This window comes from Rhinopithecus roxellana, chromosome 5, assembly GCF_007565055.1.
Source record: "Rhinopithecus roxellana isolate Shanxi Qingling chromosome 5, ASM756505v1, whole genome shotgun sequence".
NCBI lineage: Eukaryota > Metazoa > Chordata > Mammalia > Primates > Cercopithecidae > Rhinopithecus > Rhinopithecus roxellana.
The window spans coordinates 16,917,587-16,941,096 of record NC_044553.1 but is presented as its reverse complement, the minus strand read 5'-3'; the positions used below and the strand labels follow the sequence as shown (position 1 = coordinate 16,941,096).

The 23,510-nt window shown below is 35.3% G+C and overlaps 1 protein-coding gene across 1 annotated transcript; it reads right to left on the bottom strand.

Annotated features, from left to right (window-relative positions):
* Positions 1-5,372: 5,372 nt before the first annotated feature.
* Positions 5,373-6,436, bottom strand: LOC104673106 (olfactory receptor 4K5). The gene has a single exon (XM_010377035.1). It carries the CDS (start codon positions 6,415-6,417, stop codon positions 5,398-5,400), a length of 1,020 nt encoding a protein of 339 aa, XP_010375337.1. The 5' UTR covers positions 6,418-6,436; the 3' UTR covers positions 5,373-5,397.
* Between the last annotated feature and the right edge of the window lie 17,074 nt (positions 6,437-23,510).

Below are 23,510 nucleotides of genomic sequence, written 5' to 3'. Positions count from 1 at the left end.
AGCAGTGCTCACGTAGGCAGTCACTTGGAAATCAATGGTCAGGTACTTAGTCCCTAATAAGACCCAACAACATACTAAGATCTATGTTTTAAACAATAAACAGTTGTCTTCTGCAGAGATTTTTTCTTCTGGAATCCTAAAAGTTAGTAATTGTTATTTATCTAATTGACTTTTGTAAATAATCTACACAATGTCCTTATTTATCATGGATATCTCCATTTCATTGGATTCCTGGTTGACATAGCCTGAATGGCAAGGCAGTTTGCACTGAAGATCAGAATTAGTACAGGGACTCACTGAAAACTGCAAATGCTATGAATCAACCTAAAATTGATATAAAGTAGTATTTATGAAGCAGTTTTTATGCTGCCTATAACACTCAATGATCTTGCAAGAACTGTGCCTCTTTCTCAGTGGCAAAGAATATAAAGCAAAATAATATGTATTTTATGTAATGGGAGGATGACTCTAGCCTTCCCTAGTGTATTGGACTCAAAACCTAAATGATTTGGCAGAATTCTGAAAATATCTAAGGGTATTGCTAACCTTCTTATATGTCATTTCCTACCCACAGGTCTAATCAGAGCATGCCTTCAAAGTGTGACTAATATGATGTTCTATAGATTATCATGACCATTCAGTTCCCTAAGGACTATATTATGATAGAGCGTAAAAGAGTTTTAAAAAGCTGAACAAACTATAAATGTTCAGAAAGTTATGGAGTAACAAATGTGAATTTTTAAGGGTGAGAACTCCATCACAAGATGAAGTTGAGTGGTTTTCTGCAACTTTTTGTTAACATGTTAGTAGTTTTATGATATCCTTCATGTACTCAGTATGAAGTTAAATCTATTGGAATTTCAATATATTGCAAATACAATATATAATGTGGCAAGGATCTTCTCCACGGAAAAGTATTTATGATGAAACATAAATTAGTTTAAAATGTAAAACACCTATGGTGAAATACTGGATCGTGGCTCTGCTGACAGATCCATTCCACCCACACCCCACCTTTATGTTCCTCTAAAGACCACCCTGAAGTGCCTTTGCAATCACCTACTCTGTTTTTTCCTGGAGGGCTCTGTTACTCTGTGTTCCTGGAAAGTGTACCTCTGATACTTTCCTCTTTGTCCTGTGATTAACTTGACTTATACTATTGCCAGTTGTCTAGACTTAGTCAATGGAACTAAAGCTTCTTCATCTTTTATCCTGATGGCATTTTGAGGCACTCTCTCCACTAGCCATGACACCCTCTCTCTGTAAAGTCTGGAGTATCACATCAGCTCCTTCGAACACTTCTGAGCTGGGCATTGTCTGGAGAACTGTTCCTTGTCAGAAGGACTGCTCATCAACTTAGTTCATAAGCATAGCAGAAGTAGCTCAAATTGTGAGATCTCAGGAAACAAATAAAAGTCTGCCCTGGGTTTGGTAGCATCCCTTCTTACTTTTTAAAATATCCGGATTATCAAAAGCAATTTAGGAATATATTCATCTACCATAGACAAATCCCCTAATATGGTAGAGTTTGGCTTAGCCAGGGAGAAATATGTTAATTAACTCATGGTGTGAGTTATCGTGAAGAGGAATCCATATAATACAGAGCCTGTGCAGACCAAAAAGTTTGTTTTTGTTTTTGTTTTTTCTTTTCTTTATTCTAAGAGAAATACCTAAAAATTGAAAGGCTGAAGAGATTGGTGACTTGATCAAAAGCTAAGTAATCTGTTCAAGGTCACAAAATAGTAATATAATTAATGTTCAAATCCCGGTTTTTGACAGCCAACTCAAGACACTTTACACTTTTTCAATTGACTAGAGTTATTTCCACATTTACTAAAATGTTCACTTCTTCTGCCATTTTATGTAGTTAAAGGTATTTCTCTGTCAATTTGTACAGCAGTGCAGGGAAAGTCTATAGGATCTGTAAACCAGAAAGAAAAAACAAAGAATTTTTAATACTATCCTGTTACTTTGAAATGTGTGTATTAAATAGTTGATTACAAAGTTATATTAATAGTTGCTTTATTTTTTATATAAATTTTTAAACAAAATTTAAGGTGGGATTCTATAGCACATAATATCACAATCCTAAACGAAATGCAATGCTATGTGCTTTTAATAGTTTCCCTTAACTAGGAATTAATTAAATTAGAAATTCATTGCTATTAGCATTAGGAATGTCTCTGTTTTTATTGGAACTAGAGTAATTTGAAAATTTTGTGGAAATATGCTGCAATAAACATACATGTGCATGTGTCTTTAGAATAGAATGATTTACATTCCTTTGGGTATATAACCAGTAATGGGTTTGCTGGGTCAAATGGCATTTCTGGTTCTAGATCCCTGAGGAATAGCCACACTGTCCTCCACGATGTTTGAACTAATTTACACTCCCACCAACAGTATAAAAGCATTCCTATTTCTCCACAGTTTCACCAGCATCTAATGCAAATCAAAACCACAATGAGATACCATGCCACACCAGTCAGGATGGTGATTATTAAAAAGACGAGAAATAAATTTTAAACAGTGAGTTTACCAAATGATAGCATTCAGTGTATAAATGCTGTCTTTTTTTTTTTTTTTTTTTTTTTTTTTTTTTTACGGAGTTTTGCTCTTGTTGCCCAGGCTGGAGTGCAATGGCGTGATCTCAGCTCACTGCAAAGTCTGCCTCCCAGGTTCAAGCGATTCTCCTGCCTCAGCCTCCCCAGTAGCTGGGACCATCGGCATGCGCCACCACGCCTGGCTAATTTTGTATTTGTAGTAGAGACGGAGTTTCTCTATGTTAGTCAGGCTGGTCTCGAACTCCCGACCTCAGGTTATCCGCCCACCTCGGCCTCCCAAAGTCCTGGGATTACAGGCGTGAGCCACCGTGCCCAACCCCATCATTTTTTTATATTTTGAAGCATGTCATAGATGAATTTCACTTTAGTGCGTAAATAGATGAAGCTACTGACATTTTTTATTCAACTAGTTCCTGATTTCTCTCATTATCATATTTGACCAGATGCTTTTGAATGCTTCTGATTTTTTGATATCTTCAAAGTACTTTAAAATATCTGTGTTTAGCAAAGTCTAGTCAGGAGACAGAACCGACATGAGTAATTTGAACAGAGAATACTTAATATAAAGAACTAGCAACTGGTAAAAGGAATTAGCTGCTACAAGGAGAATAAAAAATAACTCTAAAAAAATACCCTAAGGGAGAATTGACATCTTTTACAATACTGTTTTTCTATTTATTAATATAGTGTCTATCTCCACTTATTTAAGTTTTATTTACTAATACACGCTTCATTACCAACTTTTGTTGTTTTATAATTTTCTCTAAATGCACATCTTTAAATTTGTACATAAGCTTAGAGTATTTGTTGTTTTGCAAGTTATATTTTTTACGTAAATATTTGTAATTTTTTGTTGACATGTTTTTTCTTTTTCAACATTTATTTGTAAAAGATGTCAAATCTCTACAAGTTAATATATGTGTTGATATACAATGAATATAATAAATACCTTTGTACGTTAATTAACACATGAATCCAATGCAATTACAACAAAATTCTGAAATAATATTTTAAGAAATCTGACAAGCTGATTGTAAAATGTTTACAGAACATAAAGGGGATAAAACTGACAAAGACACTGTGAAAAATGAGATAACTTAATCTATCAGACATCAATATTTATTTTAAAACTATAGTAAATTAAAACAGTGTAATATGGGTGCAGGGCTAAGCACATACATTAACGAAACAGGACAGAGTCTAGTAACAAATCCATACATACACTGAAGCTGAAAATATACAAGAGGTAGTATTGCAAATTGAGGGAAATGATGTACTATTAAATAAATGATACCAAGTCTGATTTCTACATATTTACAAATATATAAAAATAGATTCCTATCTCCCAACATTTACAGAATGAATTACAAAGGGATGAAATTCTTAAGTATAAAAAGCAAAATACATTTTAATTTACAGAAGAAAATCTAAATAATGTCTTTATGATCTTGACAGAGAGAAGAATTTCTTAAATCAGACACAGACACACAAAAAAAGATATCAAAAATGATTCACAAATACAATCACATTAAATTTTTAAAAAATTATTACAAAAGGCCATTTGAATAGCTGATACATTTTACAACACTCTTGAAAAAATAAAATAGAGTGATGGGGACCAGATCATTGGTTGCCAGGGGTTAAGATCACAGGGGAGACAGCACAGGAAAGTTTCTTGGAGGTGATGGAAGAGGTCTATGTCCTTATTGTGGTTTGTAGTAGTCGTGGCTACATGAATCTATTTATGTAATAATATTTCATAATATTATAGAGCAATAGTCAAAACAAAAAAAAGAATACATGCAAAAACTGGTTAAATCTGAATCTGAATAGTCTTTAGTTTACTTTGAAAAAAAAAAAAAAAAAAAAAAAAAAAAACCCTAGGCCTAAAGGAGAGAAACCAAGGAAGAAATAAATGTGGAAGGGCGATGCCCTGCCCAAGGATGAGTTTCAGAACACTTTGGAGAGAATATGAGTGAGGCCCCCCGGATGGAGAGAGGTTCTCTGGGTTGCGCTGGACCAGAGCTAGTTCACAGAGGGTGAACTGAAAATGGGGCTCAGAGAATTTAAGGCCAAGGCTGGCAATAAAACTTGCTGGAGGATGAGTACCACTGGGTGCCTGAACATAAGCCACTGGCAGCTGCACTATAGGAACAAAAGAAGTGGCACAAATGAAAATCTTGGTGTTAAAATAGTTCAGCTTTCTAGATTCTCCTCTCTTTTCTAGAACTCATAATCTAAAAGGAAATTGGAATTATCTAGCCAATCAGAGAAAGCCCTTTAAATGAAAGATTTAAAATAGAAGCTTCTGAGTATATTTCATTCTGTATTTTAAAGCATTGCTAGCTATTTGAAAACCATATGGGATAGGTATAATTGATGTGGGGAGAGGAGTCTCATAACCTAATAATCTCCACTTAAACTTAAGCACTTATATTAAATCATAGATTGGCTATTCCCTGAAGCTGGCAAAATTCAGTTTCAGATTCTTAAATGCTATTCATCCATATAGACATTTTAGGCATGTCATTAAGAAAACTCATAAAACCTGACAAATGTTTGAATGTATGTCCACCAAAGAATTAGGTTCTCTTTGCTTTTTTTCATCATATTTACATTTACTCATAACAAAAGCAGTAAATGTATACATATTATCCATCAGATACCCATTTTTTTTTTCTGGAACCAGTAATCTAAACAGTGATTTTTCCATGTTTTTGATATTTAACTTTCGCTTGATACGTAGAAAAAGACTTGTTAATGTTCATTAAATATTCTGTATAGTATCTTCTCCACTACTTTCCCCGCAATTGAGATACACCACAAAAAAGGATTAAAATATTAAACAGGGTATTGACCTGAGGAATTTGAAGGAGTTTTGTCTTAATGAAGGGAAGTTCACTACTAGTGACATTTCAGAAATTATCCTTGGCCTCAGGTAATAGTTCACAATTTTCCTTATGGCAGCCTTCATATCCCTATTCCTTAGTGTATAAATAATGGGGTTTAATATGGGGGTGAAAACAGTGTAAAATATGTCAAGTAATTTATCCACAGGATAGATGGTAAAGGGCCATACATAGATGAAGATGCAAGGTCCAAAGAATAATATTACTACTGCAATATGGGAAGCCAGCGTAGAAAATGTCTTTGCCATTGCAGCTGAAGACTTGAGCAAAATCGTGACAAGAATAATGATGTAGGAGCTGACCAAGAGAGAGAAAGTGCTTAGAGAAAGAACTCCACTATTGACCACAATTAGTATTTCAATGATGTTAGAGTCCAAGCAGGCAAGTTTGGTCACCCGAGGAAGATCACAAAAAAAGCTGTCCATTACATTAGGTCCACAAAAAGGCAAGTTCACGGTAAATGATAACTGGCTTAATGTGTGCACCAAGCCCACAGCCCAGGATATCGTTACCAAGACGGTGCATGTCCTTTGGCTCATGATGATCACATAGTATAAGGGTTTATATATGGCTACATACCTGTCATAGGCCATCGAAACAAGTAGCACCATCTCCCCTCCAGTAAAAAGGTGAATGAAGAAAATTTGGGCTATGCAGCCACTGAAAGATATGGTCTTGTGTTCACTCAGAAAATCTGCAATCATCTTAGGGGTAGCAAAAGAAGCCTGACAAATGTCAATAAATGAAAGGTTTCCCAAGAGAAAGTACATAGGGGAGTGCAAGCTGGTATCAAAAGTCACTGTGAGGATAATGAGAAGATTTCCCAGCACAATGACCATATACAACACAGAGAAGAAAAAAAAGTAGAAAAACTGGAGTTTTTGAGAACTACAGAGTCCCAACAGTACAAACTCGGATACCACTGAAGAATTGGCCTTATCCATGGTTCCAGGCTGCACACTTGTTCTGAAACAACTCTAAAGGAGGATAAATAGAAAGGAATCAGAACTTGAATTAAGAATACTTTTAAGGTGAGGGATTCTGAGATCTCAGATATAATGTACATTTGCTGAATGCAAAAATTTTGAAGAGGCCATAGCAGTATGTCTGGATAGGTGGATAATAGGAAAGAACTTATGTAAATGTTTAAATAATGCTTAATAATTTAATCAATATAATTAGAACCCCTTGAGTTCTTGGATAGTCCTTGTCTGTTATATAGTAGGAAATGAGCTTACCCAGAAGCTGACTCATGACAACAAGACTAGAGGAGTGACCTAGAGTCCAGCTCCACAGGTCTTATAGGTTGACAAAAACTGTTTACATCTACTTGTCTTGCGGTCATCTTACATCATCAATTATACGACATTCTTCTTAACTTTTGAAGAGATATTCGTAACTTGATTATTATTACATGATGTAAAGTCACACAGATTAACTTTTGGCTAATTATTTTGTCTGGACTTTAATTCCACACCTTAAAAAAGATGGGAGGTGTAAAAATACCTACTTTACAGAAAACTTTAGAGTTTAAGCAGAACAAGTCATGACATTCTACTATCAAAGTAATTGCATTGCAACATAGGATCTTAATACGTTCAACACCCCTATATTTGTAGAAATTTACCTTCATGCTGCTGCAGGAGTCGTTTCTAATTTAGGCAATTCCTACTAACCAGATACTATTGAATGTATTATACTGGCCTATAGTTCCAACTGAGTTTATCAATTAGTCATCCAATAATTTCTTAAAACACATATTATGGCTGACCTGAATTATCTAAATCCCATTTTCTGTTGATCATCCAAGAGCAGAACCTAAATTTTTCATTTTCTTTGCCTACCAGAATTTGATTTCAGCCCACTTACGTTCTCCCTGCTAGAGTTCTCCATGATCTTCTTAAAACATCTTTATAATTAATGCCAGAAAATGAAGTGCTTTTTAAAAAAATGTTTTTTTTGGATAGAGAAGTAAAAATGATTATAAACCTCTCATGCTCTTGAAAATATCTAAAAATTTGCATCTTATGTTTTTCACCCTGTAAAACCCTACTATATAAATCTAGTCCAGTTGAACTGGAAAAGCTTTAAAGAAGTGCTGTTTTAGGAAACCATATTAGTTCTGACAATTAACTGTTGACAACAGTCATAGTAAGAGACCTGAGAGAGTGATGATCTAATTCTGGTCCCATGTGAGAACATGAGCATCTTTTTCTGCTAATTTATTTCATACAAGAAGCCAGAGTCTTTACTTTGTCTCTAGGCTGCAGACCTAGCCTCTCATTTAGATGAATGCAGTTGCAATCCACACAGGGAAGCCCCACAGTAAACAATCATATTGTGTACTCTGTTGGAAGAATGTTCAGAGAAGCATTCCACTGGGCCACATTTTGGATATACGTTATTTTAAACTCTGGAACTATGACAAAAAAAATGACTCATTTTAATTGTTTAAAGCTTTAGTAACAACAAATCAGTGTCTATAATATACAAGAAGGCAATAATTAAGAGGATTCTGAAACATAATGTAATCACTTTATCCTATGTGTGACTCATTTTGTTCCTCCATTTGTGAAATAAAGGTGTCCTTGCTCAAGTTCATGTATTTATTACATAAAATGATCAACTCTACCTAACGAAAAAGTTTATTGTATGACTGTAATGTATTAAGCTAAAAATTGAGGCAGATTTAAATATAGTGAATGACGAATCATAATTTTAAAATTTACAAATGAAGGGCAAAGAGAGCTTGCGTTTGTTCTGACGCTGCTAGATAGCATCTACTGTGTATACATGTTTTATCAAGTGATCTTTACAACAGACTTTTGGAAAAGGGGTTATTAAACTGCAGAAGAGAAAAACAAAGATTAGACATGTTTAGTAATCTGGGGTCAGACAGCTAGTAAAGGTCAGAACAGCTCAGTGAGGATTTGAAATCAGATAATAAAAATAATATTTAATATTTACTATGCACCAAATGTCAGGCACTGTTCTGAGCTCTTAATATATAGTAATTGAATCTTCCCATAATGCTACATGGTAAATGCACTTACTAATTCTGTCTTACAATAAGAAGTCAGAGATACAGAGATGACAAGCAGTTTCCCTGAAGTTCCATAGCTGGAGAGTCATTAAACTAGAATTTGAACCCTGGTATTTGACTCCAAGGCCAGCTCTTGCCACACTACGACATACTCTTTCAGATCTGAATACAAAACTGATGCCATTGACACTGTGCTACAACTGGGAATTCCCTCAATATATGTTCATGATTCTAATCTTTTCACCTACTATGAGCCATTGGTTAGTCAGTTGAGCCAGAGTTTCCCAACTTTGGCATTACTGACATTTGGGGTTGAATTACTGTGTTGAAACAGACTGTCATGTGACCATTGTAGCATATTCAGGAGCATCTCTGGCGTTACCCATTAGATGCCAGTTACACTTTCCCCCAGTTATAACAACTAAAAATGTCTCCAAACATTACAAAACGTCCAGTTGAGGAGGTGAAAAATGACTCCCAGTTGAGAACCACTGTGCCACTAGGTTAAGCTGTCTTTGGCTTGCATTTTTAGTCTCTCCCTGTTTCATTTCACTTTTCATTTAATCTTTTCATCTACTGACAACTGCTCAGATTCACTTATCAAAGAAATAAGAAAAAAAAAAACTCTCCTAAACTCTTCTATTCTCTTTCATTGTATTTTCTCTTGATTTTTCTTTTTTTTAGAAAAAGAAATTTTGTGTAGGAGTGTCTACATGTTTCTGTCCAAATCTTTTTTACTACTCAGACTTTTAACATGCTTAACTATGCCTTTTGCTGCCACAGTCAGGAAAACTACTTTATCAAATGTCCCCAAAGGTAATGATAGCTAACTCTTAAACGGAATGCCTCTTCATTTTCCTTTCAGAATTTTTAATATTAGCTTTCTTTATTCATGCTACTGTCCCTTAAAAGTAGATTCCAAGAGGTCTTAGCCTCTGACATTCCAATTTTTTTCCCTCTGCATTTCTTGAACTCTTCTTTATCTCTTTATGTCCTTATTAATCTCTTTCTCCTCGTTATCTCCCTTTCTTCGGCATTCCATTCATCTCCCTAGCACCAGTCATCACCTCTGTATTATGACCTCTAATTTTGCAGTACTGTTCCCCCCACCGCCCCCCACATTCCAATATTCCAATCTGTTTCTGACAGTTTTTGAATGTGACTATACGTAGCCATCTCAAACCTCGGCTCTCACAATTTCCCAACTCAACTCAACTCTTTTCTTTCAAACTTTTCTGAATTAACTGTAAGGGAAAACCTACCTTTCTCCTGGACCTCACTCTTCCACTTGAAACATCTCATCATTCCTTAAGCTTATATATAAATTTAATGTCCTTAGCATGAGAGCCAAGAATATATAACCTGTTTTTACCTATGCCATACACTGCTCTCTAGCAAAAATAAAATAAATAATTTTAAAAAACAGGCTACTCAACATTTATTAAGCTGATAAACAATTCCTTATCCATTTTTTCATGCCCTTCACAGATGTCTATTCCAAAACAGATACCCTCTGAAAGCCTTCCTAGAGGCTTAAGTCGAAATGTCTATGTCCTAATGTTTCTGTAGCACTTTGATTGCATAGGCAGTATATCTTCTCCCAAAGTGTAGTGAATTATGTTGGCTTGGCATACATTTCGAATACAAATTCTACTTTCTCATACCAGAAGCAGGGCTCAGTTACCCTTGACACAGTTTCCAGTTCTACACTATATTCAAATGGTTCAAACTGGTGGTCAGAGATTAAAAACTAGAGGCATCTCTCCCACCTGGCAGACTGGGCTTCCTGCTTTCCTGTCACTTTCTTTAAATGGACCATTCAGTCATTTTCCGATGAACTTAAAGTAACCCATACCCTTTTCCCTCAGGTATACTGCTAGATGAAAGACTTTCTCACCCTCCCTCTGCCTGACTCTTCATTCCTGCCCCACATGACCCTCGGATGAAGGACTGCCCTCCCAACTTATTGCACTCTCCCTGCCTGATCACTAAATAAAAAATCCTTGAATGTTTTTGCTATTTCAGTGATGTATTGAATTTGCACTATCCACCTGAAGAACCAGGGGCTGCTCCAGGCTGGGTTTTCCCTGGAATGCTTGGGAGAACACAAGATCAGGCACCCAGCCTCCAGAGTGCTGGTCTGGTAGACATCAACTAGACATAGGTCAGACAGAAGCTGCAGGGGCATCTGCCAGTATAAAATTTCCTGTGTGAGGAACTCCCTGGTCCTGACAATTAGGCATTAAGCCTTTCACCAGGTAAAAGAAATGTCTGATAAAGACACACTGGAAACACCCACAACAAGTTTGTTTTCGTTTCTCATTGGGACAGGATTGCTAGCCACCCTGGTATGGAACCCCTGTTTAGCTGGGGACTCTCAAAACATAAGGTAAGACTCCCAGTGTGGAAGAGAAATATTATTATGATAGCTAACTCTATTTTTCTCTTCCACACTGAAACTTCTTGAATTCTTGTGCTTATGAATCATTCACAGGATTTGGTAGAGAGATGTGCTGAAAGTACATTGTCGATAAACATGTTATAGTATTAATGGAAATATATTTCACCCTATATTTGTCATTCACTGAATAGTTTTACCTTCTTACTTTCCTGTGCATAGAATCCTTCCCAGTGAATGGCCTAGAACTCTGCAAACCATAAACCACCCACATAAACTCTATCTTTACATGGAGCAAAAACATTTCACCTACTTGGTAATACAATGTCCTAATTAAGTAATAAAAACCAGTACCAACAATCAACCAGCTAATGCAAAAATAATGACACAACTGGTTTGAGTTGAAGCATAGAGAAAATAGTTTGTCTGTTACATTGGAAGTAAAGCATACATTACCAATTTTTTTAAGTTATAGAAATAATGAGATGCTTTAAGAAAAATAAATTTGCATTTTACTTCTGTAGTGTTAAATAGTGTTATATACTTTAAGTGCAAATAAAAATAAATTGTTGATTATGCTATAACTACAGACGTATAACATGAGTTTGGTATTTAACATTCTCATTATTTTGTGTGTAGTTTTACTCTACAAAGCAATATATAGCCTTGATTTTCATGCCTATTTGATTTCTTTAGGTAATAGTTAAGAGTGTCATGATGGATTTTCCTAGGTGCAGTCAGAGTTTTTCATAATTTTCTCAAGTGTTTCCCCAAGTATACTTCATCTATTTACGTAATTTCTCAGAAGTCATCCCTAGCACACTAAGATACAGACACAGGAACATCCTCATCTTTTTTAAATTAATCATTTATTTTTTCCATAAGTTATTGGGGTGCGGGTGGTTAGTGCCTGTTTCTTTTGTCAAATTGTAAGAGTACTATGAATTTATCTAAGTGACCAATTGCAGCTTTTTTTTTTTTTTTTTTTTTTTTTTTTTTGAGACGGAGTCTAGCTCTGTCGCCCAGGCTGGAGTGCAGTGGCCTGATCTCAGCTCACTGCAAGCTCCGCCTCCCGGGTTTTACGCCATTCTCCTGCCTCAGCCTCCCGAGTAGCTGGGACTACAGGTGCCCGCCACCTCGCCTGGCTAGTTTTTTGTATTTTTTTTTTTTTAGTAGAGACGGGGTTTCACCGTGTTAGCCAGGATGGTCTTGATCTCCTGACCTCGTGATCCGCCTGTCTCGGCCTCCCAAAGTGCTGGGATTACAGGCTTGAGCCACCGCGCCCGGCCCAATTGCAGCTTTTAAGATTCAGTATTAAATTAGCCAAGGTTCATCTTCCAATGGGAATTAATATGTTTCAACAAATATTCTCAATTGAACAAGGCAAATAACATCCCACATTGCTGAAAACTACAATGAGGACGATAAGGCCATAGGAGAAAAAGTGAGAGTCATTCAGCCCTTGGGCACTATGTGGAGTGAAGTATCTTCTGCTAATTCTATACAAATGAACCTGCTACTCCAGAGAAAATGTGTGGGAAAGTACATTCTTTTGCCTAAGTGAGAAATACTTTGACTTAGGAATGGAAGGGCATACTGGGTCCTTGCATGTGTATGTAATATGGAACAAAGGGCAATTAATTAGAACTTAAAGGATATGGGTTCCTATTCTCAATTCTAACAATAACAAAGAATATGTTATTGGACAAATCACTGAAAGCTCTTAGCCTTAGTTTACCCTTGTACAAAATGATTTGTAATATTTCAAGGACACTAAAAATAAAGAGAACTATTAAGCGATTTATTGGCATATTTATTTAATTTCATACAAGCAGTATCATCCTTCATGTATTATTTGACAATTTAATATTTTTCATTCAATAATTGATTTTTAACAGTTATCAATAGTGACACACATAGTTTCAGTTTATACATTTTAATTCTGTAGGATCTCCATTATATAAATACAGTACACTGCATGTTTGTCATTTTTGGTGAATAGATATCTGGATTGTTTCTAGTTCTTGCTATTATGAACAACATTAAAATGAGCACTTGCATAAATAAATATGTGCTAGAGGTTCTCCAGAATGCACACTTGGAGAGTAATTGCTAAATTGTACAAAATTCAAATCTTCAGCATTGCTATTAGGTATTTCCAAATTATTCTACAAAGCTATTTAACAAATCTGTACTTCTTTTCAGTTATCAGTTTATTGTCTCTCAGGTTTCAATGTACCCTTCAATATGGGCTAGGTGTTGAACAATGGAATTTCTTTAAGTATTTCTCCCTTTAAAGTGAGAACAATGTTTAGCTTTCTCAGAGAAAGATGCTAGAAGCACATTGCAGGAGGAAGAAACCCTCTTACCAGTTCAGGCCTCTGCTGGGGTCAGCAACACAGGTGTGAGGAAAACCAATGGAGACTGCCCCAGTCACAGGCCCGAAGCTTGATCTCTCTCCAACCTCACAGCCATGGTCTTGTGATAACCTTTCAGGAGACTTTTCACACAGAAACTAGAGTCCCCCCAACAATTTGGAAGAGTTCCTACCCAAACCAGCACCTAGATTTCCTTTGCGCATCCAGTCCACTGGTTTCTGATCACCTCCTCCCCAGCTTGCATAAGAGGTAAGCTATTATTTGCCCAGCAGTTGGGAGACCAGCTCTGACCTAGCCAAATCAGTGAGCTTTTTTACTCACCAATGAGATGAACCATTCATTTCCCAATGAAACTTAACCTCTGTTAAGATTGTGGTTCCTTGGGTACTTTCTCTTTGCTATAGGGCACCACCTAGGGTTTCCTTGTATCTTATAGTTACTTTTCCATTATAGTTCATTCTTTGTACCAAACTACTTAATCTGTTGTACGGTTTCTGTCTCCTGACTGTACACAGACTGCTACGTATTTCTACAAACAGTGAATGAAGTGAAGATTTTAATGAAATCTTTAATGATGGTCATGAAGTTTCTCTCTTGTTCCTTGTAATTCTGCACCTTATACATTTTGAGGCTGACATTAGGATTATACAAGTTTAGGAAGATAGTATAATCCTGGAAAACATTTCCTTTAGCAATATAGTCTCACTTAAATTATGTCTGATATGTTCAATATAATTAGTCATTAGGGAAATGTAAATTTAAAATACAATTAGCTGCAACTCCACACTTGTGAGGAAGCTAAAATTAAAATGACAAATAACAAGTTTAGCAAACATGTAGAGGAAGTGAAATTTTCATGGGAATATAGGAACATAAAATAATGTAAGCACTTAAAAAAGGGTCTGTCAGTTTCTTTTAAAAAGTTAAACATACACCTACAACATGATTCAGACATTCCAATTTATTATTTGCCTAAAAGTGGAAAACTAAAATATATATCCATACAAAGACTTATATACAAATAAGCAGCTATATTGGTAATAGGCAAAACTGAGGCACAATAAAAATGTCTATCGACAGTGAATTAATCAATAAACTGTGGTATTCCCATACAATGAACTACTTCTAAGCAATAAAAAGGGAACATAATATTGATACATGTATAAAAATAGATAAATTCAAATAAATATACTGAGTTAAAGTAGGAAAAACAGTAGAACAAGTAGTGAATTGGGGAGGGGTGGCAGAAAACTTTTGGGACCATGGATACATTCATTATTTTGATTGTAGAGACAGTTTTATGGGCATACGTCAAAACATCAAATTGTGCACTTTAATACATTCAATTTATTGCGTATCAATTATACCTCAGTAAAGCCGTCTTAAAAAAACATGACTACATGTGACTCAATCATCTCATTCCTAGCTATCTACTCATAAGAAATGAAAACGTAGGTTCACTCAAAACCTTATATAGAGATGTCTGTAGCAAGTTCATTATTAATTTCCAAGCCACCCATACATTCTTCATCAACAAATGGAATAAACCATAACCCTCAAAACAACATTGATAAATTTCACATACATTTTGCTAAAGTGCCAGCAGGAAACCAGATTCCAAAAAGCTACACAGTACAGGATTATATGAATATCTGAAAAAAAAGCAAAACTACAGAGAAAAAAAAAGAAATCCGTGGTTTCCAGGGGTGTAGGAGGTGGTGAGAAGTTGTCTATATGGGAATAGCAATGGGAAAATTTGGGTGATGGAACTATTCTGTGTGGAACTGTAGTGGTGGACATAGAACTCTAAGCATTTGTCAAAATGCATAGAAATACACAAAACTAAAAGTGAATTTAACCCTAAAAGTTTTTTACAGGTAATCACAAATGTAGAAACAGCTGTACTCTTCTTCAACCTGGCAAAAGTACAAATGGTAATTAAAATAATACTAAGCCTGTAACAGAGAATGAAGTGTTAGGGCAATTGACAAAATATATTTTTAAAGCTTCATTAGAAACTAAGGTAACACAAAGTAAAACAATGGTTTTATTTACATTTATTTTCTCATTAAATTAGCAGATTAATATTTTATGCTCAATGATACAAAATATGATGAATTATATGAAATAGGTCTTCATTAAATTCATTAGGAATTTTTAGTATTTAAGAAAATATGATATGACATATAAAATACATGAGTATATTTACAATATGATATGCAAGCAACTGCAGTTGACTGAGTGTGTGCTGGAGAGATCAGGCATCCTTGACCTGTTTCCCACTCTCAGCTGCTGTTGCCTCTCAGCTGCTGTTGCCTGAGCAGGGCCATGGCCTCCACAGTCCTTGAAACCCCACCCCCTGGGTCACTGCCCATGAGCTGCTGCTACCACCAGTCATCTCATTTTCCCCACACCCACTATAACAAAGAAGGAGAAATTCTTCAACCCAAATCAGGCTGAGTGGAAGTTCCTCTACATCCTGACCAGTGAAGAACATTTGGGGCAAATCACCAAGTGCCAGAGGGGCGCTGAGGTGGTGTTTTCTTAGAATTGCCTGTTCCCATTCTGAGTCATGGCTTAGTAAATGTTCTGGGAAATGAGACTTTCCATCTCACAGTGATTGTCCATAGAAGAGAAGGCTATAGATGAATGTTAGTGACATGTGTGTTGGTGGCAGTAGCAGAGGCACACTGACCTGTCACCCAGCAGGAGACAGTGCTTCCTGGACCACTAGTGAGAGAGAGGAAAAGAGGTTTGCTCCTGCTCTTCTATTTAGTCTTCTGTGGGCTCCTAGCTGTACTCTTTTTGTTCACAATGTGGGCTATGCTTCAGATGCTGAAAGATAGGGTTCCAAAATACCAGCTTCCTAGTTCAGGACTTAAAATTTCTCCAGAACCAGTGACGGCATTAAAACATGCATTCAGTATGTCTAATTCAGCTTCCTAGAATAGGTATTTTGTAGATTTAATAATTTTCTAAAGCTGTATTAGATGAACAGAAGAATCTCACAATCCATCCTGATGAAGTTCTTTTTGAAAGAAGGGACTAGTTTATAATGCATGTAAATTTCCTGCTACCTTAGTTTAAGCATGCAGTGGTATGGAGGATCCTGATATTTGTGCTTTCAAAGGAAACCCTTGTATTCTTGTAAAAATTAGCAGAGTAATTAGATTAAATCCTCAAGCGGAACCAAGGCTAATGAGTTTAAAAGAAGAACACCAGACAAGTCTGATAACCTCTCACCATGGATTTATAGACTTAAAATATTTAGCACATTGTGGAAAAAAGTATGCATGTGGCATATCTATAGCAGTTGTTGTGTCTAAGTAATCTTTGATCATAATGCTGATACCAGGAAAGAAGCAACACTACAGTGCAGGATTGATGAATCACCCAACGTATAAAACCAAGGTGTTTAAAAGCATAGTGAATGCATAACATGAATAGGATAGCTCCACAAGATAAATGTTGTGTTGTTTGTTTTTATTTTGTGTCAAATGGACTGGACAGTATATAATAGAGTGAAATCACCTTGAAGGAAGTTGGGGTGGTACCTAACACTGGATGTCTTAGTTCATACTGGCTGTTATAACAAAATGCCACAAACTGAGTGACTTATAAACAATAGGAATTCAGTTCTAGAGGCTAGGAAGTCCAAGATAAAGAAATTGGTAAATTAAGTGGCCTGTACCGACTTCCTAGATCATATATAGCAGTTGCTCTAACTTCACATGTCAAAAAGAAGGAGCTCTTTGAGGTCACTAATGATGTTCACGAGAGCTCCATCCAAAAGACCTAATCACTTACCAAAGGTTTTACTTCCTGATACCATTAACTTGGTGGTAAGAATTTCAATACATGAATAGGACATAAAATGTCCAGACTATAGCACTACAGGGGGTGGGGGACATAAAAATTCAGCCCATAGCTCTGGGGCAGCATCATAATGTACTTTTAGATTACAGTGTTCATTGTTCTGAAGTAACTGCTTTTGCTTCTTGTTCTATTTTTATGTGGTTTTATTGCCAAGTGTCTAAAGCTTTATATGCTATGTTATATAACTGTTTTATGGACTTAAAACTAGTTAACTGTCATATTTTGATGTTAACACCATTTTGGTGACAAAATGATAAGAATAAATGGTACCTTGGTAACATCAAGTGATTTTATATAGCTTCATAAAATGTGATCTCTTGCATCTCTCAAGTTTTGTATGTGAGGAGGAAAAAATAAAATAAAAGTAGATTTGAAAAGTGTTATCTTAAATTCTTATAAAATTAATTTTACATGCTTAATTAGTCTATGGATCTTTTTAATACAGAGCATGAACTTTTTGATGTAAAATGTATGAAGAAAAGAATGTTAATGGAATGTTTTTACTGCTAAAGGTAAATCTCACAAATTACTTAGTATATCTTAACCATAAAAGAAACACCATTTTTAGTTTAGCAAGTATGAATATGCACGTAAATTTTTATCAAACAATTTCCTATTTTATCAAAATATTTTAAATTGTGCAATCGTTTGTGAAACACTCTGTATTGATTTTAGTTAGCAAATATAAGCAAATTAACTACAAATCTATAGCAAGTATGACTGAAGAATGCATAATTGTGTATAGGCTTCTTTACAAGTATTTAACAAAGAACATGCATTTATAATTTCAAGCAAACAAATTAACTGTTAAAAACATTGACGGTTAGAAAAAAAAGACAAAGTCTGTGTCTCGAGTTCCCACTTGTCTACTCAATTCAACAAATCTAGTCTTTTTTTTTTTTTTTTTTTTTTTCCAGCTCTAAGTAGCTGCAAAGACATTATTTTGTTTATTTTTATAACTGAGTAGTATTCTATGGTGTATATATAATCAAATTTTCTTTATCCACTCACTGGTTGATGTGAACTTAAGTCCATTCCACATCTTTGCAGTTGTGAATTTTTTTGTTATAAACATGTATTTGCATATTTCTTTTTCACATAGTAACTTATTTTTCCTTTGAGTAATTACCCAGGTGTGAGATTGCTGGATCAAATGGTAGTTCTGCTTTTAGCTCTTTAAGGAATCTCCATGCTGTTTTCCATAGTGGTTGTATTAATATACATTCCCACTAGCAGTATAAAAGTGTTCCCTTGAAAATTTACTGAATTCCTTTATCAATCTATGAGCTTTATGGATGAGTCTTTAGGGTTTTCTAGGTATACAATCACATGAGTGGTGAACAGTAGAATTGGTGAAAGTGGAAATCCTTGTCTTGTTCCATTTCTCAGGGAGAAAATGCTTTCAAATTTCTCCATTCAGTGTGATGTTGGCTGTGGGTTTGAAATATATAGTTTCTATTACTTTAAGGTAAGTCCCTTCTATACCTGGATTTTGAGAATTTTTATTAGAAAGGGATGCTGGATTTGATCAAATCTTTTTTTCTTTCTCTATTGAGATGATTATGTGGTTTTTGTTTTTAATTCTGTTTTTGTGAGGTATTACATTTATTGACTTGCATATGTTTTACCATTCTTGCATACCTGGGGTGAAACCAACATGATCATGGTATATTATCTGTTGAATGTTCTGTCAAATTCTGTTAGGTAGCATATTTTTCTGAGAACTTTTTCATCTATGCTTATCAGAAATAATGGTTTGTAGTTTCTGTTGTTGTTGTTGTTATGTCCTAGTCTTATGAGAGAGAGCTGGGAAGACAGCCTGGAAGTTACATACTGGGTCTTCAGTTTATGAATTACTGATTTTACCTCTTTGTTTCTCAATGTGTAAATAAGGGGGTTTAATATAGGTGTGAAAACTGTAGAGAATACAGACAAAATGTTATCCACTGGTAAGTTGCTGAAAGGCCAGGCATAGATGAAGATACAGGGCCCAAAGAACAGGGTCACCACAGTAATATAGGCAGTCAGAGTGCTGCGAGCCTTGGCCATACCTGATGAGGAATGTCGCCGCACAGTAATCAGAATGACCATGTAGGAGATCAGCAAAAGAAAAAATGACGTTGCCCCCATAAGACCACTGTCCAAAAGCATCAACACTTCAGGGATATAAGTATCTGTACAGGCAAGTTTGATGACCAAAGTAAGGTCGCAATAATAACTGTCCACTATGTTTGGGCCACAGAAGGGCAAATTTACAGTGAAAGCTAACTGGCTCAGGGAGTGCATAACCCCAATGACCCAAGATCCTACCACTAGGCCTGTACATGTGCACAAGTTCATGATGGTTGCATAATGGAGAGGTTTGCAAATGGCTACATACCTGTCATAGGCCATGGCTACAAGGAGCACCATCTCACCACCAGCAAAAACATGGAGCAAGAATATCTGGGCCATGCAGCCCTCAAAGGAGATAGTCTTGGGTTCATGAAGGAAATCATGGATCATCTTAGGGGTTGCATAAGAGGCAAGAAAAATATCAAAAACGGAAAGGTTACTGAGCATGATGTACATGGGTGTATGCAGGGCAGGTTCCAAAATCACTGTGAAAACAATGAGAAGATTGCCCAGCACAATGGCAATGTACAACAAGTTAAAAAACACAAAGAAGAAATACTGGAGCTCCCAGGAACTGCAGAGTCCCAGCAAAACAAACTCCGGCACCCTAGAATAATTTCCCTTGTCCATGGTCTCAGCCTACAAGAGAAGTACCTACAAAGAGAAACATCAATGGGTTATTATCAAGATCTAGAAAAGTAGACTACAATCCAAAGTGTTCTTCTCCACATTAATTTAAAATACTCTAGAGTTATCCCACTAGGAAATGTCTTATCTGTAATTTTGACATATATATATTCTTCTCTCAATTATCCTTATTAATGAAGAATGGCTATGAGATACAACCATAGTAAGTCAACAACCCCATTTTATAAATTTGTGGGTTAAATCTGAGGCTAAGCAAATAACATATGTATACCATAAAAACCTCAATTAAGAAGAGATGCTAATATATCCAGATTATTTGTTCCACCTTCCTTTGCCCTGCTTCTTTTTATATCCACTCAGAATTATCTACAAGCAGCTTCAATTCATAGAGAATCCCCACAAGGCCACATTTACAAGGAAAATACCTATCTTTTCCCCCATATTTTTTACTCTGGTTTTTTCTCCTGTTGCCTCTGTCTTTACTCTATAAGCAACACCTGCAACCTGCAATGATTTTATGGATTAAACCATGAAAACTGCTTAATCCATATTGTCTCTGAAGTTATGTGAACTGCTTGGGTTTGAGGTAAATTCCCTTGCAGTTAACATTGTACTGTATGAGAATATGTAAACTGAAATGTACATATGTCAGTACAGAATATCAGTAGATAAGGTGATAATAGCCATAAAATGAAGATTTGAAAAATGCCAGAAATCCTCATAGAGAATGGCACCATATCCTCTACTGAATGCCATTTTTGTCTAGATGTTGCACTGGGCGGGGTTGAACTGAGGTAAGTATAGAATGATATTAGTATGCTTCTGTAGAGTCTCCTCTATTCAATATTTCAGAAAAAGAACCCACAGAACTAAAAGAAACCTCAAATATTACAAACACTGATCTTTAAGTCATTTTCTATCATACCCAAAGTCAAATTTTATGCTCTAGACTAAAATTGATATAATTATTTTGTGGTAGAGTCAAAGGACTTTGCACAAAACTCTAAGTCCAAGTATCATAAGCCATTGCTCCACGTTTCAGTCTCCAGTTAAAGGTCTTATTGTTATTTTCCAAAAAGAAAATCTCAAGCAATTGGATCAAGCAAGTTGTTGATGTAAATTTTTTTTTTTAAAAAAAGCATACCTCATTCAATTATCTACAGATTTTGAGAAAGTTGAAACAGGTTTTGGCTTCTTTCACATCGAATGTTCTTGTAGGGGAGCCGCACCAAATGTGCACATACTTTTGAGTTAAGGTGTTATAACTATAATAAATATTGACTTAGGCAAACCTCCTCTTCTCGACACTCTATTTCACCCTTTTCCCGTTTTATCATTTACCTGTTTCATTTAGGACTTGGGATTGAACAAGGACCATGGGAGTATGAATGTGTCCCATGATGATTCCTTGCCATTAAATATTTGTTGGCTTATTGAATAGGGAAAAGGGCTCAAGTCCAGACAGCCAAACCACTTTCAGCTTTCTTTCAACTCCCAGAGCTCTTTCCCTTGTCTTACTACCAATTACATGCGCTATGTCTCTAATAGATTTAGGAAGAGTTTTACATGGAGAAATTTCTGTAACACTACAGGAAGAATTGAATTGAATTGAATCTTCAGTGATATTCCACACATCAGTGAGAAGAAACTCAGCAAAGAACAGCTGATGCACTGCAATAGGAATGTTAAATGAATTCCTGTTGTGATTTTAAATGTCAAAAATTATTGATAGGATATCCCATACAAACATATTTGTATTCTTAGCATACACTCCACTTAATTATGGTGTGTTATATGAGAATATTATAACTTTGGTCTGATGTGCTAATACTTTACTTAGGATTTTTTCATATAGTTTTCCAATTACAGTAGTTTTAAGTTGTTGGGCGATCCACTTCCTATTTTGGTAGTAAGACAATGATAGGCTCACAAAATTAGTGGAGTTGCTCAGAAAAGTGTTTCTATATCCTAGCATTATCTGTCCTTTGCCAGGTTTGGGAAAGGTTGTACATAAACATGAATGTAGCTTGTGAGTTTTATAGGATGATACTTTTAACTTCTTTTAATGTATTCCATGATGATTAGAGCTTTAATTTTCTCCTCCTTAGAAAATTTGACAATGTATGATTTCTGAAAAAATTAAAAATTCATGTCAATGAATGTTGTCTTCTGCCTTTACATTATTTAAGTTGCTTAATTTCCTAAACATATAAATTTAAGAACATTTTTCTAATCTATAATGATTAATTGTACAGTCTCTTTTTAACTTTAATTTTCATCAGTACTGATCTTTTCTCTTTTTTTCTTGTTGTTCTTTCATTTTTGCTTTTCCAAGAGCCATATATTTGGTTTCACAAGGAACTGCACTAGATTATTTGTTATTTTATTGCAAGAACTTCTGTTATTCTTTAATTGACAAGTACAAATTCTATATATATTTATTGTACAGCGTGATGTTTTTGATGTTTTAATGTTTGTGTACGCTGCATAATGACTAAATCAAGCTATTTATCATGGACATTACCTCACATACTTTAGCATTTGTTTTTTGAGATGAGTACCACTTAAAATCTACTTTCTTAGAAATTTTCAAATATACAACATACTGTCATTAACTGTAGTCACCATGAAGTATAATGGATCTCTTGAATATAGTCCTTCTGTCTAGATAAAATTTTATGTTCTTTGACCAACATCTTCCCAATTGTCCCACCTCCAATCCTCTGGTGACTACCATTTTACTTCATGTTACTCTGAGTTCAAATTTTACAGTTCATATATAAGTGAAATCATGCAATGTTTGTCATTTTGTGCCTGCTTTATTTTTCTTAACATAATGCCCTCCAGTTTCATCCATGTTTTTTCAAAAGACAATATTTTCTTCTTTTTTAAGGATGAATAGTATTTCATTATATGTGAAGGGTCTCCAAAAGGTTCATGGAAAATAAATATAAAATGACTATGGATGTATTTCAAAATTTGCACTAAAATAAATTCAAGCTAACTTTTTATAACATATCTGAACAGGATCTAGTTTGAGGCATTAAGAAGGATAAGACATCAATTCGAAAAGAAGTCCCATGAGAGCAACAAGAATTCTGCTAAAACTGAAGCAAGAACACACATCAAATTTATGGTGAAGCTGAAATGGAAGAATGGTGAAATAACTGAAACTTTTCTAAAATCTTATAGGTACAACACCCCAAAGAAATCAAGTATTTACAAATGGATAACTTGTTTCAAGAAGGAATTAGATGATGTTGAAGATAATGCACACAATGGCAGACCATCCACATCAATTTGTAAGCAAAAAATTTATCTTGTTCGTGCCCCAGTTGAAGAGGACTGATGAGAACTAACAATAGTCAGCACTTGTAGACATCTCAACTAGTTCAGCTTACACAATTCCGACTGAAAAATTAAACTTGAGCAATCGTGTTGTCCAATGGGTGTCAAAACCACTGTGCCCAGATCAACTGCAGATGAGAGCAGAGCTTTCAATGGTAATTTTTTAACTAGTATATATCAGTAGGTTCTTGCATTACTGTAAAGCAATACCTGAGACTGGGTAATTAATTT

Excerpts from the sequence above, each read along its gene's own strand:
- LOC104673106 (XM_010377035.1), bottom strand. The coding sequence starts at position 6,417 with ATGGATAAGGCCAATTCTTCAGTGGTATCCGAGTTTGTACTGTTGGGA.